Consider the following 27,975-nt stretch of genomic DNA (forward strand, 5'->3'; position numbering starts at 1 on the left):
TCAAACCCTTTTCTCATAATCCGGCATCACATTTGACGACTAAATGTGTCTCATTGCGCTAGAAGTACAATTGATTATAGGAAAATGAGATGATCGCTCAAGCCTGGGCGGCACGCTGCGAGTCGGCAGTCTCGTCGCCCGCGCGTCGGCCGTCCTTTGTGACGCCCTGTCGACGACACATCGGACAGGTATTGGACGAGGTGGTCATCCATCGATCCACACACGTTGTATGGAAGGCATGTCGACACGCCAGCACACGGCACTCGTCGTCCTGCTTCCAGTCCTCCAGACACACCAGGCAGCGCTCGGCCATATTCTCGGTGATCTTTCCCTCACCCACCAGAGCCGCCACCTCGCTGCCGCGGATCTTGGACAGGTCGGCGGCAGCGTCGATCTCCTGCTGCGTCACGGTGCTCGGCTTGTTCTGCATGGCCTGCATCGTGCTCAGCAGATCCATGAGGATCATCAGATCGCGTCCTGCTGTCGCCGGATTCGACGTAAGCAGCGGGTGGTTCGCAGGATATCGCCCACCCGATACAAACAGCATAAAGCGCGACGCTGGCAGCTCTTCGCCGTTCGCATCGGTCGCATCGTCCCACGCGGAGGCAGTAGCAGGCGCACCCTCGGACTGAGCGCGCGCACGAGGCGAGGCTTCTGTCGTCCGCGTCGAGCCCAGCGTCGTCGGACGTGAGGTTTGCTGGCGTGTGCCGCCGGCATCTCGGCCTGGACCAGGTGCTCGCGCGCCCATCATCTCCTCTCCGAAGCGCTCGGTCACGTTGAGACTGCGCACGCCCACGACGATGCACGGCACCAGCTGCGACGGCGCCACGGGATCAAACCGGAACAGGCGGAAGAACGACAGATTGCCGTTCTGGAAGTCCCGATCCCGCCGCGCCTGCGTTTCGGCCGCGCCGACACCGTCGTCCGCCTGCTGATCCTGTTGGCCCTGCGTCGACTCATTCGACGCAGCTGTGGCATCTGTCGCTGCAGGCTCCGACGTTTCGCCGTCAAGCACCTCGGCACCCGAGGTGGTCTGAGCTTGTGTGGCATGCTCAAAGTAGTTGGTCGTGTGCGCCTCGGGTTGAGCGGGCGCAGCTTCTTCCGACGGGCGCATGAGCTGCACCGCAGCCATGAGATCGCGAACCAGATGATTGAGGAAGCTGCCAAAGCTGCCTGGCACGCCGTCTGGCAGTACGCCGTTTCGCACCTGGCGCAGCGTGCCCACGACATCGTTGGGACCGAGCGAGAAATCAGCCGTGGGCGCCTCTGATGCGTCGGAAGAGGATGCGGCCGACTGACCATCTCGGTCTGAACTCGAGTCATTCGTCTGCGAGCCTTCAGAGCGCGACTGGAGCGTGGGCAGAAGACGGCTCGGATGCATGAACGTGCCCAACGTCGATCGGACGAGCCGAGAGAGGCTGCCTCGAGACGGACTTTGCGGCGGCACAGCGCGATCCTGAGCCGAGGACGCATTGGAATCCGTGCGTTGCCTCTGCGAAGATGCCTCGCGCTCGGCTGCGTCCAGGAGATGCGCGATGATCTCTTGCTGCCTCGAATCTTGGCTCGAATCTTGGCCAGCATCGACTTGGTCGCCAGACGATTGTGCTCCGGGTGCCTCTGTAGGATCGTTCGAGGAGCTAGCCGGTTGGCTCGCAACGCTTTCAATTCCACCTGTCGGCGGAAGTCCCGACGTGCTGGAAGCACTGTGGACGCGGCGCGAAAGAGCAGCTAATCTTCCGCGAAGGCCGTTTCCGAGACTGGACGAGGCCGAAGAGGAATTCGACGCTGTGCCGCCGCCGCTCGAGGACGACGGACGGTCAACAGTGCGCGAGCGTTGCCAGTCGGCGAGCCAGCGCTCGTTGCGGTCGGTGGATGCCTGGCTCAGCCGTTCGAACGGGCGGCGCAGACTGGTCTGAAGTAGCGACGGATCCACATGATGAGACTCGGACGCGTTGAGAAGCGATGCTGCCGTGGCTGCAGCGGCGATACCCAGGATTCGACTGAGCATCACGGCTTGCTCTTCCAGCGTCACGGCGCCTCTGAGACCGTCTCCATCCAGGGCGCCGGGAGGAAGACCGATGGGGTTGTTGGAGTCGCGCGGTGCTTCTGTGCGGGACGAGGAGGCAGACTCGGGTGCGCGTGGGGCATCCGAAGCAGTCGAAGCGTCGACTTCATCGCCCGCAGAAGCCTCGGAGGAAGCGGGACGGCTGGCAACGGTGCGAGCGACGAGCGCGCCTTGAACCACCATGGATGTGCCACTGATCATCTCTGGCTGCAGAGGCACGCGGATGGTGTGGGGTCGCGACGGTTGCTGAGCTTGGTTTGGCTGTGCGTTGGAGTTCTGAGAAGGGGTTGCACCTGCTGCGAGATTGGGTGCGGCTGCGGCAGGCTGCGACGCTGCTTCACCGGTTGCAGTTTGTGCGGCGGCCATCGTTCCAAGCAGCGCTGCAAGCGTGGCGGATGCCAATGGATGTGGACGTGGCGAGGGTGTGGTGGCCGAAGCGGTGGTAGAGGTGGTGGCCGCTGGCTGAATTGGGGCAGAGACCGAGACTGGCGATGAAATGGGGGCACGAGAGCCGAGAGCTTCGAGGATGCGTTGTCGGGCACGCTCCCTCTCCTGGCGCAAAGCATCGAGATGCGGAGGAGGCGTGGCGTTGCTAGGTTCGGCGCCGGCGTCTGAGGTGGATGCGGCTTCTGTCGAGGATGGCTCGGAGGTGAGTGTGGCAGGAGCGGAAGTATCGGTCAGGGAAGCTGCATTGGCGTCGGCCAGGGGCTCGGATGACTCGGGAGCCGTGGTGGACGGAAGAGGAGAGCGTGACTCTTGCGATTCGAGATGCATGGGCTCGTCAGCAGGAGCCGAGGCAGCAGGTTGAGAAGCGACATCGGCGGACGAAGAGGCGGAGGAGCTAGCAGGGGCGTCTGGAGATCTCCTACGCCGTTGACGGAGAGGCTCGCTCACCGCAGTCGGGTCGGTCGCAGGCGCAGGTGAGGTGGAGCTTCGACGTCGCTTTCGGCCAGAGCTGGCGTCATCATCAGCAACTGCAACCACTGCATCTGGGACATGATCTTGGCCGTCAGATGAAGGTAAAGTGCGAGCCGATGCTGCGGCTCGACCCATGCGGGCGCGCTCGCGGCGGGCCTGGTCTTGCTGTTGGCGGGACTGAGCGTGGCCCATGATGGATAGTGCCTAGTGAGTGCGAGCCAAGGCGGACGTCAATAGCTTGACGCGGAAGAGGCTGCGATCAGCGCGGTGCCGGCATACGAGCAAGGTGGAATGCGGCCGGCGTCGCGGACCAAAGACGTTTAAAGGGAGGCGGGGCAGTCGAGACGGTTTTGGTTGCGGAATCCAAGCGCGGCCGACGGAGCTGCGGTGCTGCGAGTGCCTGCGACGTGAAAGCGTGGCTCGGACCTCGACTTGAACGCAGAGGGACAAAGCTCGTAGCGGTAGAGCCAGCCGATGAAGATGATGTCCTGATGCAAAGATGGATGTCGGAAAGAGTGAGAGAGGGAGCGGTTGTGCCGGCAGGGTGATGCAGTCGAGCGTGTGGCCAGCCGGACTTTACCCTTTCTTTGCACGCCGTCGATGACGAGAGCATCCGCAGCCGCAAGCGTGATTCGCCGAGCTGCTGCAATCAGCGAGATTTAAAATTAGAGTGTTAGACTGAGCCACATGAAGCTGTGCTGAGGTGGAGGTGGAATCGCTCACAGCCGACGCTCGCTGCGGACCGGCCAGCTGGGCTGAACAGCCTCGCCTCGTCATCGGCAATCAACCCGGAGAGCAACGGCAAGCATGCGCAAGAGCATCGAAGTGCATCGGGCGAAGTGTGATCTGTCCTGCGATCTGTTTTGCAGTCGAAGATGCCCTTCGGACATGGCCGAAAAGAAGCTGGTTGGTGCTGCTGCACGTTGGGATTGAGCAATTTTGGCAATTTCGCCGGCGGTGAAGCAGCGGCAGCAGCAGAAAGCAGCAGCAGAGGCCGCACACGTTGGCGCCCAAGCCAACACCCATATATGCGCGCGATAGGCAGAGCGACAGCCATTTTGCTTGGACCCCGTGGCTGCTGCTCTGAGCCGACTAGCCGAACAGATACGACGACCGACTCTACGCCGCGCCCCAATCAAGCCTCCTCGTTGCATTCGTCGGTCGCCGTGCGCACTGCGTCGTCTTCACGTCCACCATCACATCCCATCGAGACGTAATTAGAGCTGGCTCCCACGCGGCTGCAAACACCCCCACCTCGGCCCCCCCCCCCCCCCCCCCCCCCCCCNCCCCGCGATGGCCTCCACACCGATAGCCGGCGTGCCTTCTCCGCGCAACGACGACGACGCCATGGATCACGCCGACATCCAAGACGTGCCCGCCCTCGCATCTCCCTTACCCGCACCGCAGCACGCAGCACCGGAACCCCACGCCGCCATCCAGGTGGCAACCGCAGCCCACCTCTCCCACCCCATCCCCGGCCTCGCCGCGCTCCCTTCATCCTCCTCCTCCCGGCGCGCAAAACCAAGCCTGCTCGGCTCAGACGGCTTCGGCAAACTCGGCGCGCAGCTGTGGGCGCAGCGTGAGGAGAGCGTCGTGCGCAATCGTCAGGGCAGCGTGCTCACCCGTGGTCTCATCCTCAAAACCGACCATTTCGCAGGCGGCGCCCGCCATGCTCATCTCAACCTCCACCTTCAGGGCGCACCCAACTTCCGCAAGGCCGATTGCTCGCTAGAAGTGTATGGTGTCGCCCAGCCCACCATCACCGGTCTCAAGACCATCCTCTCCGTCTTAAATGCACGCCCCACCAAGGACGGCTCCCACTCTCAGAGCTTCGACTCGCGTCTCTCCGGTCTTGGCTCCTCGGGCGCCGCATCTCACTCTTCCCCGCAACTCTCCGACCCCTTGTCTTCGCCACCCTTGTCCGCCAGGAACAACGAACGAAAGGCTTCCGCACGATTCGACAAGTCGCGCAGATGCGTATGGGTCTGCACCAGGGAGGAGCCCGTCGTCTATGTCGGCGGTCGCCCCTTCGTGCTCCGCGAAGCTGAACGCCCAGTCACCACTTTCGGCCTCAGCATGCGCGCCGACAACCTCGAGGCCATCGAAGCGCGTCTCAAGCAAGACATCCTGCGAGAGTCTTCCAAGTACGGCGGTCTCGTCATGGTCCATGAAGAAACCGCCACGGGTCAGATCGAGCCCACCTGGATTGCCGTCGATGACGCCTCGGTGCACACTGTCCGCGAGGTCTGGGATCGCGTCAAGTCCGAGGGCTGGAAGGTCGACTACCACCGCATTCCTATCGCAGAAGACCAAGCCATCGAGAACAACTACCTCGACGCCTACACCCAGGTCATCAAGGACCTCGACCCCACAGAGACAAGCCTCGTCGCCAACTGCGGCATCGGCTTCACCCGTACCACCTTTGCCATGGTCGCCGCCGTCATCCTCCGCAGAAAGCAAATGCTCTTGCTAGGATACGACGATCCCTTTGCCAACCTTTCCGAGCAGCAGAAATCGCCGCTCCAGACACCCGCCAATGGCACGCCCCACTCGGGCGTCGCGCGATCCCTGCGCCAGGCCAGCGAGCAGCAGGTCCAGAACCTCTCGCTCCTACGACTCATCCGTGTCCTCAACGTCAGCCTCTCTACCCGCGACTCCCAGTCCACCATCGAGATTCTGCTCTCCAATCCTGCGCTCCTCGAGTCGCTCCGCAAGGCCAATTCGGGCGACTATGGCGTCATCCGCCAACTCGCCGGTCTCCTCGACGAGGGTCTCGAGAACAAGGCCGTCGTCGACGTCGCCATCGACTCTTGCGCTCACGTCACCAACCTTCGCGAGACCATCCTCTCCTCGCGCATTCGGTACTCCACCGATGCACTCGACGAGGCTCAAGCGGCGCTCCATCTCGAAAAGGCTGCCAAGTCGCTGGAAAAGTACTTTTTCCTCGTCGCCTTTGCTAGCTACGTCAATGCGAGCAAGACCGCCACCTTCCAGCATCGATTCGCCAACTGGCTCAAGAACCGCGCCGAGATCTGGCGTGGCATCCAGCTCATCCGCTCCAAAGGCAGACGCCTCTACTTCTTCGACCCGGTCGGTGATCTGCGCATCCTCTCCGGAGGCAAGGCGGGTGAGCTGGTCGCCACCTCGGAGAAGCTCCAGGACCGCTTCGGTGAGGTCTCCGGTCAGGGCGCCCAGGTGCCCGGTGACGAGTTCGCCGACTACGTCATCCGCAACCGCGCCGGTATCGTACTGCGGCCGTTTACGCTCCTCAAATGTGACATCTGGCGCAAGTTCATCGAGAGGAACGCCGGCCTGCCCATCCGCGGCACCGTCAACTTCCGCCGCATCCCGGGCAGCAACATTTTTGCCACCGGTCAGCCCACCGTCGACGGCATCCGCAATGTCGTCGCGGCGCTGCACGAGCACTATGCATCGAGGTCCGACGCCGACAGCTACCCTACGCGCACCGTCACCTGGATCAACTTGCGTGAAGAGCCGATTGTGTACGTCAATGGCAAGCCCTACTGTCTGCGTCAGAAGGGCATGTCGCTGCGCAACATCAAGGCGTACAGCGGCATCAACTGGGACCGCCTGCTTCTGCTCGAGGACCGCCTCAAAAACGACGTGATCAACGAGCTCGAGGCGGGCGAGGGGCGGCTGCTGCTTCACACCGAGACATCCGACGGCACCGTGATCCCCATCTGGGAAGAGGCGGCTCCTACTGACGTAGATACGATCCAAGAGATCATGGCCAATATCGGTGCCGACTTCAAGCACAAGCTGCAGCTCCGATTCCGAAGGATCCCCATGACCGCGGAGAAGCCGCCCGACTTTTCCGACATCAGCGAGCTCCTCTCCACCGTGCTGCAGGCCAACATCGAGGGTCAGCCCATCGTTCTCAACTGCCAGCTGGGCCGAGGTCGCAGCACGATGACCGCGGTGCTCATCCTCATGATCGCGCGTTGGTTAAGGCAGGGTCAGACCAAGCGATCCGAGTCCAGGTTGCAGGAGGTGCACGATGACGATGACACCTCAAGACGCAATGCGCAGCAGGGTGGCCGCGACGGGCTGCGTATCTCTGCTGCAGGGCAGGAGAGCGGCGCGGAGACTCCGTATGCGCATGAGACCATCAATCCGGATTTGCTGGACGACACCATCGCCACCAGCCCGGCTGCCGACGGCAGGCCCGCCAAGCGTGCGCCGCTGAGCTATCACGTAATCAACAGCCTGCTGCGAGTGATCCCCAAGGGTTTGGAGGTCAAGCGCATGGTGGATGACTGCATTGACCAGTGCGCTACGGTGACGAACCTGCGCGAAGCCATCGAGGACGCGCGACTGGCGGCAGAGGACACCGAGGACGAGGCTCTGCGCAAGAAGCACATCCAGGGCGCCATCCACAACCTGCGCCGATACTTTTTGCTCATCATCTTCCAGTCGTATCTCACGCAGACGCGGCCGGACCTGCTCGAGGCGGCGCCGAGCTTCCGCTCGTTTGTGACGCGCCAGCCGGTGTTCGAGACCATCTCGAAGGAGTTTGACAAGATCGACATCTCGACCATCATGCCGCTGCAGAAGGTGGATGCGAGCGACGGCATGGCGCTCTCGGACGAGGTGCAGGAGGTGGTGTCGCACCGCTCGGGCAGCATCCTCTCGGCCTACACCATGCTCAAGTCCGACTTCTTCAGCGGCATTCTCAAGCTCGGTCTGCCGGAGCGCATTGAAGGCATGCCGAACCTGCGTGGTGTTCCGCTGCTGTTAACACCGCCGACGCCGTCGAATGGTCAGAATGCGTCGTCGGCGCCGATGACGCCCAAGACGCCGCTCGTGACGCACGGGCGCGAGACGTGGGGGTCGGGTATGCCCACTGTCGAGGGCCTGCGTCGTGGACTGACGCGCATGGGTGCTGGGCCCAACGGACCGGCCAAGGTGGTGTGGACGTCGCTGCGCGAAGAGCCGGTGCTGTACGTCAACGGCCGTCCGCACGTGCTGCGACTGGCGGACCAGCCGATTACGAACATCGAGGCGACGGGCGTGACGACGGATGTGGTCGAGGGCATGGAGGTGGCGCTGAAGAACGACATGCTCAAGGAGGCGGCCGAGCGCGGCGGGCGCGTGCTGCTGCACGACGAGACCGAGATCCGGCAGGGCGAGTTCGACATCATCCCCGTGTGGGAGACGGTCAAGGAGGGCGACGTGCTCACGCCGCGGGAGGTGTACGAGCTCGTGCAGCGCGAGGGCTTCAAGGTCGACTATGCGCGTCTGGCCATTACGGACGAGCAGGCGCCCGTGCCCGCCGTCTTCTCGCAGCTCGAGGAGCGCGTCATCACCGCACTGCAGACCGGATCCGCATGCGTCTTCAACTGTCAGATGGGTCGAGGACGCACGACGACGGGCATGGTGATTGCGTCGCTCGTGTCGACGGTCTGGCACTATGGCGAGCAGCTCGTTTCGGGCTACGAGATGAGCGGCTCGCTTGTGCTGGCTGCATCGGCGTCGATGGACGATGCGGCGGGCACGCTGGTCAATGCCGAGGACGAGGCGTTCGGACAGCCCAAGGACGCGCTCGACAACCGCGAAGATAACCTGTGGCTGCAGGGCGAGTGGCGCACGATCTTGCAGCTGGTCGGCGTGCTGAGCCACGGCAAGCTGGCCAAGAAGCTCACGGACCGCGCCATCGACCGCATGGAGGCGGTGCAGAATCTGCGCAAGGCGATCTACGACTCGAAGCTGCGTGCGGACAATGCCGAGATGGGCACCAAGAAGCACAAGCATCTGTCGGGCGTGTTTGCCAACTACCTGCAGCGGTATGGGTATCTGATCACTTTCGCCAACTATTTGCTCGAAAAGAGCGAGGCGGATGGGTTCATTCCGCTGCTCCCACCGCTTGGGGGTGGTGGACCCGCCATTGCGATTGATGCGAGTGCGGAGGAGGCGTCGTCGGTGGCTAGACAGAGGTCCGAGTCGGTCTCGTCGCAGCATTCGAGCTCGACTGTGTTTACGAATGCGGACGGAGCGAGGCGGTTCCCCTCGTTCTTGGGATGGTTGCAGCCCAGACGTGAAATCGGCAACATCCTCGGACGTGACCGCCTCGAGTAGAGTGCTTTTGTCAAAATGTCAGCTCGCAATAGAAACGTCTTAGAACTTGAATCGAATGTGTTGGTGTGCAATGTGAAAATAGAAGGTGAGGAGCTGGTCGTACAACAGCTAGACACGGCAGTTGTTGATGCCGACGATGAGGATGTCTTCGGCGCCGATCTTCTCAAGCTTGTCCATGATGGTGGCCACGTCGGCCTTGAGGACCATGGACGAGACTGCGTTCCAGTTCTTGTCCTCGAGCGGCGAGACGGTGGCGGCTCTGCGGCCGGGGGTGATTTCGAGTGCACGCGCGAGGTCGTTCTTCTGCACGTTGTACTGGCACAGCACGTACTTGGAGGCGGCGATGACGCCGCGGATGCGTGCGGTGATGAGCTGGATCAGCTCCGTGTTGGAGCGCTCGTGCGGTGTGGCCGACTTGATCAGCACCGCTTGCGACGAGAGCAGCGTCGAGATCGCCGTGAGCCCGCAGGCGCGCATCGTCTCGCCGCTCTCCACCAGGTCCACAATACCATCGGCCAGCCCGAGCGCACATGCCGCCTCCACAGAGCCTCCGACGTATTCGATCTGCGTCTTGAGCTCTTCTGTCGCCCCGAGCGTACCGGCTGCACGACGCACGGAGGTAACGCGCGCATCGAGTTCCGAAAAGTACTTGGCCGCCAGATGGTCGAAGCTCGTCGCGACCTTTTTGCCGACCAGGTCCTCGACGCTGCTGATGTTCTTGCCGGCGTTGGCGGGGAGTACGGGATCTGGGATCTGCACCTGGAGCGAGCACTTGCCGAATCCGAGCTGCAGCTCTTCCGACACGAGGCCGCTCACCTTATCGCCGGCCTCGGCGACCATGTCCTGACCGGTGATGCCGAGGTCGACGTTACCCTCGCCGACGAAGCGCGGAATGTCGGCGGCAGGAAGGAAGACGAGTGCGATGGGAAGGTTCTGCACGAGCGCGACATCGAGACGGTGCTGGCGCTTGAACTGGATGTCGGCGCCCGAGAGGATGTCGACGCACTTTTCGTACAGCCTGCCCTTCTTGGGGATGGCAAAGAGCAGCCGCCCGTTGAGGTTTTCGGCACTGAGCAGATTCGACATGTCGGTCTAGCCTTGTGTGGTGGTGATGCGGATGTCGAGATGGAGGTGATGAGGTGGACGACAGGTGCAACAGATGCGGTGGGTGTGATTGGACATCCGAAGATCCGCATCGGCGGCAGCAGCGGCCAATTCAATTTTTTATGCAGCCCAGCAGCCAGGCGGCACTTCCAGACGGCACTTCTTCCAGATGTGCACATCGTTGGTCGAATCGGGCAGATCGTCCCCAAAAATCGCGTCATTCGCCGAGTCACTCGCACAGCAACAGCACAGCGCACGTGCAGCCAGGGTTCATCCCCCAAGACCGCTCGGCCAACTCCGAAGCGCCCGAAATGCTTAGCCGGCCTGACTGCGTCCATTCACGTCAACTCGTGCCCTCTACTCGCACTTTCTGTATCTAACTCCTACAGGAGAACTCTGCTCACACACAGCATCTCACCAACGTCGTGTAAACGACCAACGGCGTGTCTATTTGCCTTATCGTGATAAAGAATGCGACGTCAGTGGTGATGGTGGTGGTGATGTCCATGGCTGTGAGCGTGGCCGTAAGCATGACCGTGGGCGTGGCCGTGATCGTGATGGTCATGTCCGTGATGATCGTGTCCATGATGCTCGTGTCCATGAGCGCAGGCGGCATTATGAACCACACCATCGTCTTCATGACCCTCGCGTTTGACAGTGACGGTAAGCTCACCTGCTCTCTGGGTGCCTCTGAGCATCTCGCCGGCCATAAGCCCGCGCGTCGCCGCCACGCTAGGCGCCAACCGTTCCCAGGCCCACTTTGTCATCTCGAAGCAGTCGTCCTCGGACGCGTCGGGCTTGAGGAATACGGTGACCGACGCCACGAGCGATGCGGATTTGCTGCCAAAATGCATACCTCGACCCGAGCCCGCGCCGCCCGACAGCACACCCGACGCACGGTCCGCCTGCACCACGGCCGACGTCGGCGGCGTGAGCTGCCAAACATTCGGTGGAGGCACGTACGAAACGAGCGGATGCTGTTCCACCGTCTTGAGCGCACGCTTGAGCTGCTGCAAGTTCGGTGACGCCTCCGAGGGGGCTGTCTGCAGAAGCACCTTGCCCAGCGCGACCGAGGCAGGATAGGCTACGTAGAACATCGATACCGACTCGAGACCGGCAAGAACTTTGTCGAGCGCCGCCACTTGCACCGAAGGCATGGTGAGGCCGGCGAACAACAGTGCCGAGCTGAAGAAGAGCACCGTCAGACTGAACGGGTTTGCAAGCAGCGCGAGCAATGGCGACGCCAGTTCCGACGGACGCATGAGCACCGAGCCGCTGCGACCATGGCGTGCGGCGCTGGGTGGCGCCGAACCCGATGCGGCCGTGCTAATCCCGCACGCAGCGACCAAGCGCGCATGGTTGCCCATCACGAGGTTCGAGATCACGCACGCCGCGAGCGAGAGCGCGAGCAGCAGATTAGGCATCACAATGCCATACGAGTGCTCGGCGTGTGCGTGCGAATGATCATGACCCGACGCCGAATCCACCGCACCCTCCACCGCATGGCCACCGCCACCTTCGAGCAGCGCATGCTCGACCGACTCCTTGAGCACGTACACGCTGGCAAACAGCAGGTAGATGGTCTGGACAAAGTGGAGGAGCGTCGAGACACGGTGCATGCCGTAGGGGCGTCGGATGGCGGTGCCGTCCGCCTTGCCCGTGCGCCTGCGCAGGTCGGCCGCATGCTGCTCCCACTCGAGCGCCCAATCGGCCATGGCACTGCTCAAGATACCCATGGCGTCAAACACGACGAGATAGCCCAGGCCCGTGGCGGACAGAGAGTCCACCTCCTGCCCCGCCATCCACAGCGCCGCACCCAGACCAAAGTGCGACATGCCAAACAGCAGCAGCGGACGCGAGGCTTGCGGGATGTGGCTGAGCGCCGAAACGGTGCGTGCGTGGAGCGAACGCTTGCCATGCGCGTGAATGTGGCTGTGCCCGTGGTGGTGACTGTGGTCGTGCGAGTGGGCGTGGTGGCTGTGGGCGTCAAGATGCTTTTCTGCGGCCGCGATCGAGGTATCCGAGGTCCACGAGGTGGAAGAGGTGGAGCGCTCCATGGCATGGCCGTTGTGCTTGGCGGTGATGGGGCTGAGGCCCGAGTCGAGCATGGCGACGCTATGGCGGTGGTGATGACCGCGTCTGCTCTTGGTCGGGCTGGGGCTAAGATCTCCGAGCTGACTCGGAGCATCCAGCTTGCCAGCCGCCGGCTGCTGGTTGGCGGTGAGTGCAGCAAAGCTGGCGGAACGCGGGGAGAGCGTGGTGGCATCGGTGCTGACGGTGATCTGAGGACGGTTGCCGCTGCCGTTGCGACGGTGCACATGTGAGGCCGGGGTATGAGCGGGCGTGCTGGCGGTGGCGGCGCTGATGGCAAACGTAGACGGAGGCGCAGTGTGTGGCATTTCGTGTGCAAACGCATCGCGCGCTCTGGCTTCGTCCGCCTCGGCTTCAGCGTCGGTGCCCGGGCGCGGGAAGAAGACGCTGAGGTTGCGGCTGTGTACGCGCGAGTGTCGGCGCGAGTGCTCGCGTCGCTCTGCCACGGTCATCTTGGCAAAGTCGACCTTGCGTACCGATGTGGGCGCTCCGTTGGGCTGCGAGGTGTCTAGGTCGGCGACGCTGTCGAGCTCCTCATAGAGAGCGTCATCGACTTCGTTCGAGGTGTCTGCGTCGGGTGTCTCGTCGCCCATTGGCGCAGCGAGCGGCCGTTCGGGTGTCGACTCTGTGGTCGCCGGGTCGGACACGCTGCTCATATTGGATTCCTGCGGAGCCAGCTCCGGCTCGATGAGCTGTGGCTCGGTGTGCTGCGGCTCGACGGGTGAGTCGGCAGTGACCGGCGAGATGACGATCGCTGTGCTGGATTCGATGGGCGAATCGACACAAGATGGATCGTGCGAGTCCGCGGCGCTTGGTGGCCTGCTGAGCGAAGAACGGGACGATGGCCGGGGCGGTTCCGGAAGGGAGCGAATGGAGGATGATGATCTCTTCTTTTGCACCGGAGGACGTAGGGTGGAAGGGTACGAGCCGCTTGCGAGTCTGATGGAGGGCGATCGAGAAAAGGTAGTGGTTGCGGAGGCCGCACCACTGCTGAGGCTTCTGGGGCGGGGCGGTGTGGCGGAGAGGGTTGTGGGGTCCGAGTTGCTGGGAAGCAAGAAGGAGCTGCGCTTCTTGAGGGTGGGCGAGGCGGGACGTGATACGGACGAGGGCGGACGGAGCAATGCGGGGCTGGTATCTGCGCGCTGTTCGTACTGCTTTGTGATGTGCTTGACCGAGCGTTTGTGCGTGAGCGAGGCAGGTGGCTTGCCGTCTTGCGAGACGTCGGGTGCGAGAGTCGACAAGTGCTTCTGTGGGCTCGACGGTGGGCGAGGGGTGGAGACGTTGGCGTTGCGCGAAGGAGCGAGGACACAGTCGGCTGCAGCCGGTTCGGGGGCGGGGGCGATGGTGATGTCCAAGGGAGCGTCGTGTGCGTGCGGGGCGGTGGAGCGGGGCGAGGATGAAGGCATCGGCTCCAATGGTGGTGTTGCCAGACGATACCTAGGACGAAGAGGCCAGAGCGCTCGCCAGGATCAGCGTGGGTCCAGTCGAGGTCGCCGGGGTGGAAAAGCAAGCGCAAGAGGACCGAGGGGCTCGAGAGGCAGAGAGAAGGAGGCAGAGGTGTGGAACCAGACGCAGGACAAGAAGAAGTGTGCGAGAGGCAGCGTACAAGCGTGCGTTCCTTGAGCAGCAACAGCAGCAGCTGTGCGGTCAAGCCAAGAAAAGTCGCTTGCAACGGAGCACTGACAAGCGGGCGTGGCAAGGAAATTAGAGCGCGTGGGCACGGCAACTGCGCTGCAACTGCAACTGCACAGTGGCGTGTAACTGGTGAGGTGCGACTCCGCCCTGGACAGCGTGTCGCCTTCGCTCGCTCAGAAATTGCCTCGCGCGCCTCTGTTGGTCTCAGGCATACCTTCTTTTTTGAGCGCCCTTTTCGCAGCCCGAATTTCCAGCCCCACTTTCTTTGCGCAGCTCACATGCACAGACCTTGAGAGCCGTCGTCTCGTCTCTGTCGCCGTATAATGAAAGGAAGGGAATGTCTTGCGTCGGAGCATGGTGGCAGGTGTGTACATCACTTGTTGGACAGGTGCAGATTTTGGAGCGTGCTTTCTAACTTGCCAGCCAGGCCCTCTTGCTTGTCGTCGTCCTTGGCTTCCGATGATGCCGGCGCAGCATTTCCATCTTCGGTATCGAACCATTCGTTGCCATCGGCCTCTTCGTCCTCGTCCTCGCTGTACAGCTCGCGTTTCGTCGGCGGCGAGATCTTGCCCGGCTCGTCTGTCGGCGCGGGGTCGGTCGACGTCGATGTCGAAGATGCTTCCGCTGCCAGGCCTTCGCTGCGGCTTTCGCTGGCGAGCGCTGCAAACGTGCGGAACTTGGTGGAGGCTCGCACCGCCGCGATGGCCGATTTCCAGCGCTTGCGGTAGTTTTCGCGCAGGCCGGCCGAGATGTCGTGCACGCCCTGCGTCTCCGCCTTGTGCTCGGTGAGCCACGCGTGCGCCATGCCCTGGTCCGCCGTGAGCCGCTTCTTGGGATCCACAGTGAGGCACGCCTTGACAAAGTCCTTGGCCTCGGCGCTCACGTTCTTCCAATACCGGTCGTGGAACTCCACCTTGCCACGCTGCGTCTCGGCTGCCAGCGCCTGTGCATCGTCCGAGCGGAAGGGCGTGTAGCCGCACAACATCGTGTACGTGATCACGCCCAGACTCCACATGTCCACCGCCTTGCCGTGTCCCTTCTTGGCCAGGATCTCGGGCGCAGCATAGCCGAAACTGCCGCACACCGATGTGAGCACCTCGTTGTCGTCCTTCATGTGCGCCGCAATGCCGAAATCCACCAGCACCACATTGGCGTCCTCTTCCTTGGTGCGGTACAGGATGTTCTCCGGCTTGATGTCGCGGTGCACGATGTTGTGGTGGTGCAGATACTGGATGGCCGACAGCACGGCACGGATGGTGCGGCAGGCGTCGAGCTCGGTGAATCGACCGCGCGCCAGGATGCGCTCAAACAGCTCGCCGCCCGTAGCCTCCTCAAAGACGAGGTAGTACTTGTCCTTGCTCTCGAACCAGTCGAGGAACTTGACCACGTGCGGCTGATCCAGCCCCTTGAGCACGTTCATCTCGTCCTTGACAATGTTGTCGTGCCCGCGCAGGATGCGCTTGCTGATCACCTTGACCGCCACACCGATCGGAGGATCGGCCGCCTTCCATGTGGCAGAACGCACGATGCCAAACGTACCCTCGCCCAGCGTCTTTTTGAATTCATACTCCTTCTTCTTCACATACGAGTCCGGCTGCTTGGCCAGGGGGTTGTGGAACGGCATCGGTGCGATGGTCACTCTCCAACGCCACTCGGGATGGCTGCGATATCGACCGCTGTTTTCTTGGAGCCTATCGCCGGGCTTGCTGATTCGGGGAGATGCCTGAGCTCCGCGCTGCAAGATTATCCTTGTGGCAAGAGAGTGTGCTGAGGTCGACGGCTAGGCGGGTCGAGTGCGAATGAGTGGAAGGATGACGGACGGAGAACAGGAAGGCAAGCCGGCCGTCGGTCACGCACTCAAAAAGTGCACTCAAAAAGTGCGCCCCAAAAGCGCACCTGCATCCCAGCCTCATGCATGCGAGCCTCCGCTGCAGTCCGGCCCGCGCTTTTGGGCTCGTCTGTGCGCTTTGGCCAACTCCGCACCGGACCAAAAATTCAGGCACACCGCAGCGCTCAATTTGGGTTTCCTCGCAAAAATCGCCTGTCCGGCGGCCAATTTGGCTCTCAAACCCAGATCGTCAGCGCCGAGCGGAGCGTCAGCCTTCGTTACACATGACACCCCTCTGCTTATTTCCGTGTGCACTCCTGCGTGTGGTTACAGGCTGCATGCATAGAATGAGTGCTGGTGCTTGGTTGATCACCACTTCTCCACCGAGGGGCGGAGGTCTGTCTCGAACGACCATACGCTGCGTGGTTGTCGTGCGGTGTCGAGGTAGACCTGGGCGATGTCGTCGGCGTCCATGCGTGAGCCAGGCGCATAGTCCTTGCCCACAAAGGTGTCGGTTCGCTCCGTGATGATGATGCCGTCGATGATGAAGTGCGCCACATGGATGCCCTTTGGCCCAACTTCGCGTGCCAGACTCTGCGCCATGGCTCGCAGTCCAAACTTGGCCGATGCAAACGCAGCGAAATTGGCACTTCCCTTGATCGAGGCCGTTGCACCGGAGATGAGGATGTTTCCAAGCGCCGTCTTGCCATCCCCACCCGAAGCAAAGTCGGGAGAAGAGGAGATGGCTCGAAGCATCGCCTGTGAAAACAAAAATCCTCCCAACCTGTTCACGACTCTCTACCGTCAGCAAAGGTGCACTTAGAACGGAGGTAAGGGTGGACTTACACTTGGGTGCGGAAGGCTTCTTCGACTTGACTCTGCTTGGTGTCTAGGAAGGAGGCCATTGCAAAGCCGCCATTGGGATTGAAGATGCCCGTGTGGATCGAGGCACCTTGATGTTGCTCTCCGCCTTGACCGCTCGAAAAGTGCTCGTGCACCTTTTCAATCGTCGTGTTCATCGATGTCTCGTCCTGACAGTCCACAGCATAGCCTACTGCACGTCCACCGCTGCTCGACTGGCCGTTTAGCTGCGAAGCCAGTGCGTCCATTCGCTCCTGCGATCGCGAAAGCAGTGCCACCGGATGCCCTGCCTCGGTGAACTTGCGTCCAAGACTCAGACCGAGTCCAGGTCCTGCTCCTACCACTACTACAATCTGCTTTGCTGTCGTTGTTGCTGCCATATTTGCTGTCACTGAATGCCTGAAGGAGATGGAGATACCAAGAGAGAGAGAGCTGCTCGGTCGACCTGTGGCTATATAGCCGATTCCAAGCCTGCTCGCGCACGTCCCCTTCGCAGCTCCAAAAAAATCCGAATGCCCGGACCCTGCAGCTGCCCACCAGCTATTCCCGGCCTCTGAACTTATTGCCGGGCCGTCTCACCACAAAGACACCGCAGCCGCTTCCGCCGCATCGATCATCCATGCGAAGGAAGCGTTTCACGCAACAGATCTGTGACAGGATAGAGCCGTAGCCAGATAGTGTATATGAAGTGAACGGCGAGACGAAGCGGTGGATCCGACCATGGCACTGTTGCGATCCCACCGAGGCACCCTGCTGCGCCGCTCATATTCACGACACCGAGGGCGGCTCCGGCACTGCAGCGCAGAAGCGTCCGTAGAGCGACAGCACCGAGTACTGCATGCCCTGCGCCACCTCGACCTGGAAAGCGGCGTACGGCACCTTTTCGCCATCGATGCTGATCAGCCCGCCGTTCTTGAGCTTCTTGTCGCCCTCCTTGCGCCGCGGCGTCACTCGCAGCGCCTCGACCTTGACGTACGTCATCGACTTTTGGTACACCAGCTGGCCCGATTCCGCATACCCGTTCTCCGGCAGCTTCGCCGCGCGCCCACCCGCATGCAGCATCATCGCCACGTCGATCGTGCCGTCGTTCGGAAGCGCAAACGGGAACTGCATCAGGTCCCGACTCACGTACGGGATCTTGCCACCGTACAGACTCGCGATCGGCTCCTGGATGCGCGCCCACCCGTCGGCCGAAGTCGCACCAGCCTCAGACGATCCATCTGCCGCCGCTTGATGTCGGATCGAGTGCCGTTGAGTGAGGAACGAGTGCGACCACGAAGGATCGTTGAGGTCAAACGGTGGTGGCGTCGTTGCATCCGCCTTGAGCGGCTCAGTGACGGCACCGTGAACAAGGTCTGACGAGGCGGCACCGCCGTTGGCTTGCTGCTCTTCTGCATCGTCATCGATCGAACGACTCGCGTTGTTGAAGGCCAGGACGCGCTCGCGCATCTCGGCTCTGTTCTTGGTGCCGCGCGTGCCGAGCTTGATATCAATATCCACCTCACACTGCGTATTGCGCAGCACCGAGGTGGCATACCCAATCACGAAGCGCGTATCGCCTAGAGCGCGCAAATGTTCGGTTCCCAGATCGAGGTCAGCAAAGATGCCGATAGCCTGCGAAAGGAACGAGTAGTACCGGACAAAAGGCTTGGAGGGTGCGTCGATGATGTGCGCCACATCCTCCGAGCCACGCGCGCTCTCGCTTACGCTCGCATTGAGTGCAGCGTCTCGCCTCGCTCTTGCTGCGTGCTTGCCGAGAGAATTGGTCGGTGGACGGCCGGGCACGGCCACTCCGGGAGGGAACGCAGACGCGGGCTGTGTCACGCTAAGCAGGTCGAGCTTCATCGGACGACCCTTGATGATGTTGAGGCACGCCAGAGCCAGGCTGAAGCCCTGCTGGGCGCCGAGGAGATTGATCGACATGGCGTTGCCGCTGCCAGCCGGGATGGGTGCGAGGGGCAGACAGAGCGCATTATGGGCGTCGGCTCGGGTTGCAAAGCCATTGAGCACCTCGTGAAGGAGTCCGTCGCCGCTGACGATGGCAACAGCGTCGTAGTCCTGAACCTTGAGGTCGCGAGCGATTTCGAGTCCGTGGAGGCGGTGCGAGGTGATGGTGACGTCGAGCTTGCACCCTGCGGCCTCCAGGATGGGGCGAGCGCGGCTCTCAAACAATTGTCTTGCCTTGCCTGGACCTCCAGCCGGGTTGACGAGCACCTTGATGCGCTTGTGTGGCTTGACGTCTTTGTATGTCCGGGACATGACATCGTCGACCCAGGCCTGCGCTTTTGCTTCCGAGTCGACGCCATCCTTGCCAGTGAGAACGCGCGCCTCGATCTTGACCAAGCGAAGGCTTGAGCACGGACCCTCGAGCTGCTCCCTCAAGCGCTCTGCCCGCGCCGAGGAGGAGAGTGCGGCGTACGCCTCTTGTGTGAGTGACTCCATGCAAGCCGGTTGGACCTTTGCCTTTTTAAGGAAAGCAAACGGGACGGATTTCTCGCGAGCCTGTGCCTGCACGGGCGGAGAAAGGAGCCGCACGAGCAGCGAGCCGCCATCCGAGTCCGAGACGAACGAGGCATTGAGGACGAGCGCCAAGGGTACGCGAACGTGCGCTTTGCTGGTGTCGGTGGTGTCGGCATGCCGAAGATGGCCGCGCACGACAAAGAGGAACTCGTGGTCGTAGCCTATGCATGCGGGTTTGCCGTCGATGGACACGTCGACAAGAGCCGGCGAGCTGGTTGTCTTGGTTCCTGGTTGCATCCTTCCAGAAGCGGCCCGTCTTCCTTTACGTGTAGGAGGGAGGGAGCAAAGCACTCAGGCCGGATGAGATGGCGAGCAAGGAAACTCAAGGCCTCGAGTTACGGGAGCGATTGGCGCACCGGGCGCGACAGGGTATCTTTGATCGACCGAGGTGGCGATAGGAACGTAGCGGATGCTCTACGCTTGAGGGAGATTTGGGTTTGGTTGTAGACGAGAAGCAGACGGCGTCGGAGGATGTGCGGTGAGAGGGAACGAGCCAGTGAAGGCGCTCTCCGACCAGGCGAGCATCCGCGCCGCCTCGAGATTTTTGGTCTCTCAGGGTCCTTTCGGCTCGGCCGTGATGCACCGAGAATTCACGCGGACGCGTGCGTGCCAACGCGGCGCCCTGCTGGTCTACAGCACTGCACTGCTCCGCGATGCACCCATCCAGGTTCCTTGACTTACCGCGCAATGCAGAGTAGCAGCATGGACATGCGGGGAATCTTACCGGAGCCTGAGCAGCTCAACGGCACTTCCGATACGAAGAGGATGGTGGTGGATCGCAGCGCGAAAGCGGTCTCGGAACGTCCCGCGCTAGCGTCGAGGAGATTTCGCGGCGTATCGCCGGCGCAAAGCGCCGAAGCTCCGAGAGGCCCAGGAGGTGGAGGTTTTTGCATTTCTGCCCGCGTGCCGCTGCCGCCGCTCAAAGACGGGTTGGCTCGAGCGTGATGCTGTGCGGCGAACTAACTGCAAGACCGCAACCACCACTTGCCAGGATTCACACGATCTTGCATCGCGAGCCGCACCAGGGCGACCAGCTGTCGCTTCACGTCCGACGCAGCTTCCTGCACACGCGCTCGCCAGGAAGGCGCGATTCGGCCTCTCGCAGCAAGACAAGTCCGATTGCTTCGACGGATCCAGATTCTGCTCCTACATGCAAGGCTCTCACGAGGTCGAGGAGCAGGCGACGGCCTTTCTGGATCGACATCTCCGCTTCACGTCTGATAGCAAAGCAGAGCGCCCGCACGTGACACTCACCTTTGCTGTCTCGCATGATGGCAAGATCGCAGGCCCAGGCAAGGCGCAGCTAGCACTGAGTGGGGCTGAAAGCATGCTCATGACGCACACGTTGCGGACGCTCCACGATGGCATCTTGGTCGGAATCGGCACCGTGCTGAACGACAATCCGCAGCTCAATGCACGCCTGCTCTCCCAGCCACCGCCCGTCGCACAACTCCCGAGACCCGTCGTGCTCGATTCGCAACTACGCACGCCCATCGACTGCAAGCTCATTCGAAACCACGCGGCGGGCGTGGGCCGGCAACCGCTCATCCTAGCATCCGAGCAGGCGAGCCAACAGCGCCGACTGGAGCTGGAACGCGCGGGAGCCGAGGTGGTGCAGATGCCATCACTCGACTGGCAGACGATCTTGAAGCATATCCATGCAGCCGGAGTACGCCGGTTGATGGTCGAAGGCGGTGCAGCCGTGATCGATAGCCTGATGCAGCAGCCGCAGCACATCAATGCGCTGCTCGTCACCATCGCACCCGTCACGGTTGGTCCTCAAGGCTTTGGCTTCTCCTCGCCTTTGCCAGACGTCCACGCTAAGGATGAGCAAGCAGGCTGGTCGCCGCCCAACCGGTCGAAGTTTGGAAAGGACGACGTGGTTGTTTGGCATCGACATCGATAATCAACGTGCATGTCAAACCATCGTCCGAATGCGTCATGAGTGGGTGCAGAACACCGGTCCGACTTGAGCGCCAACGGTGGTCCTACCAATCACAGCAAGACCGAAGGCTCGAGGCTTTTCATCATTGGATCTGTGCTGGCGAGTGCTTCAGTAGTACCACAGCGGAGGTAGCACACCCATCCGCACGAGCTGATTTGTCGAATCCGGACAAGAGAGGTCAGGAGGACTCTCGCACGGAGCTCGACGAGGCACGTACGAGCTCCGACCAAATAACCGCTGAGCAGCGGATCGAACCTCTAGCCGACAGTAAATGTCTGTCATGGATCCAGTCAAAGCTGCGTGCTGTCGGAATGTTTGACGAGCCCAGTTGCCTTGCAGCCAAGATCGATGCGAATTTGCACCGCGAAAACAGCTTCCGACCCGTGCAAACAATGGCAAAGCGATGCAGAGCAACCTTGGCATCTACGACAATGGATGCAAAGCACTGCAAACCGTTTCACGCGAGCGACCAACCGCGTTTGACAATAGGATGGTGTGCAGCAATATCTGGTGAGCGGGGCACGATGCGATCATCGGGTTGAGAATCGTCTGCCAAACCGGCAACCACGGGGAGGTAAGCACTGTGGCTAGATCCTTGCCTACTGCATCGGGCGGCGGCCATGACGGCGGTCGAGATACGAGCCTGCTCTTCACACACTCTCGGGCTAGGAGCGGGTCATCTGGTTGGCTGGGCGAACGCCACGATTTAGGGATCTGCACCCACATCCGACAGGTTCGCATGCACCACAAGCGCTTCGAAAGCGGCCGGACAGTCGGGGTAACTTAACCAGATCCATGCATCGGCGTCCCAGGTTTAGTGGCGAGATCCCGAGCGGCGACAGCGTTCTGCTTTTATCCACCGACGGATGCTGTAACTTGCACTCGAGTACACACGTGAGGTGCAACCAGAACAACAGTAGCCGGGCCGGCCTGCATGCATGTAGGCATGTATGCATGTACACGGCTCCTGCCGAGCTGACTTCCGGGGCCGCGATGCGCATCGTAGTCGCAGTCCCGGGATCGCGATCGGTTTCGGAAACCTTGCACACGACATCACGACAAAGTTTTCAAAGCGCAGCCAGAGCTGCAGGCTACACAATGGCCCACCGCTTGCTCGTTGGCATCGGGCGACACATCATCCGCGCTCGCGACACTACAGGACGGCACAGCTGTCGTTCCACCGCTTCCCACATTCGATTATCGACGTCCCTACTCTTCTCCAACATTGATCCGGTGGCGGCAATGCGTAGGAGGCAGCTTGTTGCTATAGCCTCTTCGTGCGAAGGGGGCATGACGAGCGCCAAGCACGCGAAAATACCGCGGAACATTTTCAACAGTAAACTACTGCAGCTGGGTCGGAATGTGTTCTCGGCTGAATGGGCGGAGAGTGAATGTCTCACTGTGCACAGAGACACGGAAAAGCAAGATTGCCAGTGGAGCGATGACTGGCCCTGTGACTGGCCCGGTGGGGGACGGATGTGCAGGATCGCGTGCTTCATGCCTCGCTCACTCACGCTCACGGATTCCGGATTCCACGAAGCGACCCACAGCTGACAAGCCAACGAGCCACGCTAGCCACGCTAGCCAAGCCTCCTGGCCTCCGAACCGAATCCCTGGAGACTGCTGCCGTGTGCCTGTGGAGAGCTGCGTCGATCCAAACCCATTTTTTTCTCGCTTTTGTTCTTTTTCTTTTCCCTGTTCTTTTCCTTCGCTTCGCTCCCGCAGGATGTCTGGCGGAAACGTCCTCGTGGTCAGCTGCGGTTTGTGCGTGGTTGTACCGGACTCCTTTGGAGCGCTTAGCGTGCAGACTCGGCTCGGCCAAATTCAAGCGTGGCAGAACACCGACCACCGACGGCATTGGCGAGCTGCCTCGGCTCGCACTAGCCTCGCAAGCCTAAAATGTTGCTTGTACGGCTTAGCCTGAAAGCGGGGAAGCACTCGTGGCGGACATCCGGAGCGGACTCGGCTCTCGTCCTACCTTGCTCGAAAAGCTCGGCCGCAGCGCAAACCCAACACTGGCATCTACGGGCTGAAGTCTCGGTTTCGGGAACCAGGGACATCTTGCATCAATGCGGGATCACTGCGGCAAGGAGCACTGGATGCAGAACTGCGATCCTCCCAACCGAACAAGAGCCGAAATTTTGGGACCAACGACGCCGTGCAACGTGTCGTCCGCTCACTTTGCAGTAGCTCGGAGAAGGGGGAGAGGGGGTTGGGCCGGCATCTGCGACATGGTGCGAGGGCAAATGCATGATGACCATGGCTCAAACACTTCGTGCGTCGCTCCTGGATCTAGCCAAAATCGAAGCCCAACCCAAAAAAAAAAAAGAAAAAAAAAGAGAAAAGAGAAAAAAAAAAACAAGCAGGCACGCAGAGCTGGTTCAGCTGCCTGCCAAGCACTCGTTCTTGTCGGAGTTTGAGAGTTTTGCCACGAAAAGCCATCGCACCTTGACCTTCTACGGTCCACTGTCGCGTCGCTCCATCTGCGTCGTCGTCCGTACGGCACTCGGATCACGCGATGCCGTCTCGCTTCACAGTCGACTGGGACAGCATCCAGGCTCGAATGAAGCTGGCATGGTGTCGGCATATTCAGTCTCTGGAGCTCGAATGGCGCAACCTGGGGTGTCGCTTGCGGGAGATCTAGCGCACTGCAGAGTGGGAGGACGAAGCGAAATCGATGCCGATGCCGATGCTGCATTGTCAAAAGGGCCAGGTGGCAAGACGGGCCCTTGCTTCTCCCCAAGCAAAGCCAGTCGGTTGCGGGACGTGCAGCCTCGCGTCGAAATTTTGACATTCACGAGCCAAGCTGATGCCCGCAGCCGCTGCCGTTGGTGACCAGAGTTGTCGGCACTCGGACGCACGAAGCCCAGATCTTCTCCGCAGCCTCGCCCCTTTGATTCGTCAAGTCTGCTGATGCTCTGATCTTCAATCGATACAGTACCACTTGCCAGACCCTGAGGTCACCTGCCCACGCTGAGAACCGCTCCAGGATGCGAGCGTAGTTTGTTCTCCCCTAAAGTTTGCTGGCTCGCAGGGGTTCTTTTTCTTTTTCTTTTTCTTTTTCCTTTTCTTTTTTTTTTCTTTCGAGGTTTCTGTTTTTTCCCCCTTCCTTCGCTCTGGGCTCACAGTGTCACTTCCAATCCCGATCCGATTGCCATCAAAGAATACACAAGTTTCAGGCACGGCAAATTGTCAACCCTCGCTTTGGACGGGATCTTTGTGTTAGCAGTCTAATTTAGCTGCGACGAGCGAGCCGAATGGTCGGCGTTTCTTCCAAGAAGCCACGCTACTGTTTCGCTTTTGCCAGCGCTGCAGCTGCGATTGTCGGAGCGGTGTCGAGCCAGCGGCGCTCCCGCAGCTTGTTCTCAGCGCTTAGCGCGCCTATTTCGAGCTCTTTCCGGGTACCCAAGCTGATGCTATGGCACGGCCAATGGGCCAAAGCCTATCGATGCATTCCGACCGAGAATCGCCCGTTGCGATTCCGAACGCCGTCGAGGCCTGGATCGTCCAATTGTTTGTCTGAGATATACACACTCTATTCACGAGCGTCAAGGACGAGAAACGTGTCGTTAGCCGCATCCGCTTTGTTCTGTCAGTCTCGCACAATCGGATTTCGAACGACAGCATTGCATTGTTCAAACATGGTGCGTGTTGGTACTCGCTTTGGTTCGCAAGCTCTTTGTGGCGTTAGCGTGTTTGCGACGCCCGAGATGACCCAATCACTCTTGAAGTTCTCCATTGTCGGCCTGATCACGTTGCATCGCGCTTGGCAGACGAATCACCATTGTCATGAGCATTGTCAGGAGGGGAGCGAGGGTTGGCGCGTGCAGCCTCGCTTGGCTGACAGTTGAAGCTGCCGCAAACCAGAGCTTGCCAGGGACAAACGCGGACTTGACCCCGTCAAAGCCGCCGCGTCTGGACGCTGCGCATGAACCCAGGACCCGATCCGAACACAACCATGCCCGAAAGTTCACCGGTCCGACGGCGCATTCTTGTGCATGGCGTTGCATAGAAGAAATGTTGGCCACGAGCTTGCACAAGGCAGCAGCTTTCAGGCCTCCGACACCTGCCGCGTCGGGAGCCGCATCATTTGTTGATGCGCTGTACTCTAAAATATTAGAGGCCGTCATGACCGTTGCCGAGGCTCAACCGAAATTTCACCAACGTGGCGTGCAAATTGGCAAGCATGTCTAGTTGGTGGGTCGAGCAACGCCATGAAGCTGCTAGATCTCCCCAAACGAACGAATACAATTGTATTCTGCTTTGATAAGCTAGCTTGACGGAAGGATGGTGGACCATGCATGGTTGCTCTCCGAATTTGCATCGACACATGCAAGCAGTGGCGGCAACATGGTGTGGCGCGGCCTCGTGCGCCATCTCGCGATTTCTAAGCGCCGCATCCTGCATGCTGCATCTCGGGAAGGACGTGGATCGATGCCGGATTGATACCGCCAGCTCGCCAGCCTGGGAAGCATCGCTTGTTCGCTTGTATGTATCAATGCCCACCTCTTCGAGCAGCCCGGGGTCTCATGCGAGCTGTACAGTGACTGAGCAGCTTTACCGGTCCCATGTGCTCGAGACAGGTGCGTTCGGATGCCGAGGTAAGGCCGCTGGCAATATTCGGCAGCGGACTGGCTCCATTTGCCGATTCCAGAGATCTCCGCAATTCTATTTGGGTCGCCCAAAACTCCTCTCTCTGGGTCGACTGCTGGTGTGACAGCTAGCGCGCCCTAACGCGCACCGGCAAGGCTCAGATGCACCTGGGCTGGGCAGGCCGAAAACAGCGTCACCGCATTTTTCTAATCCCTGGTGACCAAAATCGCAAAAGATCCTTTTTTGATCTTTTAATTTATTTATTTATTTGTCTCTTTGGGTTCCTTCCTCCCCTCGACATCTGATGCGTCGCCTTGCTGATCAGGGGCGGTGGTGGTTGAGTTTCTCTGCGTGTTCCACTCGTGACCGCTGGCTGCCCAGCTGCTCAGCTGCTCCTGCTCTTGCTCCTGTGCCTTGCCGCCTTGCTATGCATGTTTCGTATGCGAGTCACACCCAATCACACCTGTCGATGCTCATCCTGAGCCGCCTTTTGAAGCACCGCACAAACACCACCAGCCTAGTCCACTTCTGGCCTTGTCCTCGCACATCGAAGAGGTAAACTAGACAATGTGCAGTAGCATCGTTCCTCCTGAATTTCGGACTCGGCACTGGCTTCGTAGCTTTCACAGAGGCACTGCAGAGGCACACCAGTGTGTAGGCACTCCTCCTCCTCCTCCTGGAACGCGCTGCGGAATCTGCCAGCCCGGCCCACTCGTATGCCGATACCTTGATGTCCTCCGAATTGTGCAACGTCGACTCACCCCTGGCCCTCGTGCGTCTAAGCAGCACGTGCAACGAATTCTAGAGCGCCGGCGTGCGCATGGTGGTCCTGGGGGCGACTGGATCGTTTTAGGCGTACTCGGCTCAATGCCAACCCGGTGTCCGGCTGCAAGACACGCCAGCTGTAGACCCAGACTTTGCAGCCGATTCGCGGAATTTCACTGGTGCTGCTGCTGCTGCTCTTTACCCCTCCTTTGGTTCATCCGCTTTTGCGGCTCGTGGTGCCCATGTGCTGCTGGAGCACCGTGATCCCGCAAGCACCAGCGCACAGCTCCTCCCTGCGGCGAGACTGGGCGTGCGAGCGCATCTACGAGATCGACCTGTCATTCCACTACTCAACTCGACCCGCCCCGCCTGTTTCCTGGTTGGGTTCCCGCACTCCGCCCATGCGCCCGGGACAGGCTTGACTCGTCCAAAATGCTCCTGCCTCGTAGCCGCGCAGGCTGTATTTGGCTCCGACGCTTGGTCGCGGCACTCCGAGGACTTCCTGCACCCTACCTCGTCCCAACATCTTTCTTTTGTCGTCTGTTTTCCGCATTAACCGCGAACCGCAAAACTCGACGGCATCACTCACCCTCGTGTTCCGCCTCTGATCATCAGCTCCATGTCAGTGCAGCTTGAGCGATTCGAGTCTCGTAAACTGAGCTGTCTGACCTCAAGACGGGCGAGCCGCGAAGTTCCTGGGGCTTCTGCTCGTGCGCGCCCGCATTCGCCGCTGTGCCCGGAAGCACGCCGTTGCCGGGATCCATGCTCTGGGTCTCGCCAAGCAGGCTCTTTCCCTTCCCGTCGAATCCTGCGGAGAGAGACCCTGAAAGGGAACTCGAAAAGACCACTCGCCACCCAGATTCTCCCCATCCATGGTTTCGCTCTGCCTTGGGCTGCGAGATCGTCTGCTTCCGTGCACCCCGTCGTGTTTGACACGCGTGCATCTGGTCCGCAGATGCGCCATGATCACTGTAACTTAGTCGCACTGGTCGCTCGATCCGTCCTTGCGCATCCTCTCGACCAACTCACTCATCCAACCACGCTCACCTTCGAAGATCGCTTCCCACGAGGTTCCTTTCCACCTTCATAAGCCGCCGCCCCTCTTCGTCCGACCTCTGTTGCTTCCGTTCATCTTTGATAGCTTCATCTCCTGCGTCCTTACTTGTGTCTGCGGACAAGCTGCCCGCTCAACCGCCCATTCCCCACTCGCGGCGCTGGTAGCAAAACGTCCCTCAGCACGGGCCGGATTGCAGGGCCATTCTCTTTGCTGCAGCTTAACTTTCCTTCTTTTCGGACCACCGCCCACCGTACCAACCCCACCTTTCGTGCCTCGCATCATTCTAGGCGCCCACCTTGCATTCGAACCTCATCATCACCCACTCCGTTGCGTCAGCCTCAGCTCGGCGTTGCACGGCGTTCATTTGCTCTCACCGAGTGCTCGGTTTGGCCACCGCAGCTCACCCCATCTCGCCAGCGCACGCCTTTGCAGCAATTGTTCCACCCGGGTGCGTCGGCCCCTGAGATATGATAATCCATTTCAAGCGCCAGGCTGCC

General features: G+C 60.8%; 8 protein-coding genes across 8 annotated transcripts; 2 read left to right on the top strand and 6 right to left on the bottom strand.

The window, feature by feature from the left end:
- Positions 1-97: 97 nt before the first annotated feature.
- On the bottom strand, positions 98-3,175 carry PAN0_018d5613 (uncharacterized protein; the record flags this gene model as incomplete). The annotated part of the gene is made up of 1 exon (XM_014798842.1): positions 98-3,175. One exon carries the CDS (start codon positions 3,173-3,175, stop codon positions 98-100), a length of 3,078 nt encoding a protein of 1,025 aa, XP_014654328.1.
- Positions 3,176-3,303: 128 nt separating this feature from the next.
- PAN0_018d5614 (uncharacterized protein) lies at positions 3,304-4,040 on the bottom strand (the record flags this gene model as incomplete). Its single annotated transcript, XM_014798843.1, has 3 exons — positions 3,304-3,471; positions 3,559-3,626; positions 3,707-4,040. 3 exons carry the CDS (start codon positions 4,038-4,040, stop codon positions 3,304-3,306), a joined length of 570 nt encoding a protein of 189 aa, XP_014654329.1.
- Positions 4,041-4,276: 236 nt separating this feature from the next.
- PAN0_018c5615 (metal ion binding oxidoreductase) lies at positions 4,277-9,079 on the top strand (the record flags this gene model as incomplete). Its single annotated transcript, XM_014798844.1, has 1 exon — positions 4,277-9,079. One exon carries the CDS (start codon positions 4,277-4,279, stop codon positions 9,077-9,079), a length of 4,803 nt encoding a protein of 1,600 aa, XP_014654330.1.
- Positions 9,080-9,187: 108 nt separating this feature from the next.
- Positions 9,188-10,165, bottom strand: PAN0_018d5616 (hisG-domain-containing protein; the record flags this gene model as incomplete). The annotated part of the gene is made up of 1 exon (XM_014798845.1): positions 9,188-10,165. One exon carries the CDS (start codon positions 10,163-10,165, stop codon positions 9,188-9,190), a length of 978 nt encoding a protein of 325 aa, XP_014654331.1.
- Positions 10,166-10,662: 497 nt separating this feature from the next.
- Positions 10,663-13,680, bottom strand: PAN0_018d5617 (uncharacterized protein; the record flags this gene model as incomplete). Its single annotated transcript, XM_014798846.1, has 1 exon — positions 10,663-13,680. One exon carries the CDS (start codon positions 13,678-13,680, stop codon positions 10,663-10,665), a length of 3,018 nt encoding a protein of 1,005 aa, XP_014654332.1.
- A 602-nt stretch (positions 13,681-14,282) lies between these two features.
- On the bottom strand, positions 14,283-16,978 carry PAN0_018d5618 (CAMK/CAMK1 protein kinase; the record flags this gene model as incomplete). The annotated part of the gene is made up of 3 exons (XM_014798847.1): positions 14,283-15,644; positions 16,122-16,521; positions 16,584-16,978. 3 exons carry the CDS (start codon positions 16,976-16,978, stop codon positions 14,283-14,285), a joined length of 2,157 nt encoding a protein of 718 aa, XP_014654333.1.
- Positions 16,979-17,366: 388 nt separating this feature from the next.
- Positions 17,367-20,011, bottom strand: PAN0_018d5619 (sphingosine kinase; the record flags this gene model as incomplete). Its single annotated transcript, XM_014798848.1, has 2 exons — positions 17,367-19,374; positions 19,800-20,011. The coding sequence occupies 2 exons, from the start codon at positions 20,009-20,011 to the stop codon at positions 17,367-17,369; spliced, it is 2,220 nt and encodes a 739-aa protein (XP_014654334.1).
- A 257-nt stretch (positions 20,012-20,268) lies between these two features.
- On the top strand, positions 20,269-21,024 carry PAN0_018c5620 (riboflavin biosynthesis protein RibD domain-containing protein; the record flags this gene model as incomplete). The annotated part of the gene is made up of 1 exon (XM_014798849.1): positions 20,269-21,024. The coding sequence occupies one exon, from the start codon at positions 20,269-20,271 to the stop codon at positions 21,022-21,024; it is 756 nt and encodes a 251-aa protein (XP_014654335.1).
- Between the last annotated feature and the right edge of the window lie 6,951 nt (positions 21,025-27,975).

This window comes from Moesziomyces antarcticus (genome assembly GCF_000747765.1).
Source record: "Moesziomyces antarcticus DNA, scaffold: scaffold_v10018, strain JCM 10317, whole genome shotgun sequence".
In the NCBI taxonomy this organism is placed as follows: Eukaryota; Fungi; Basidiomycota; class Ustilaginomycetes; order Ustilaginales; family Ustilaginaceae; genus Moesziomyces; species Moesziomyces antarcticus.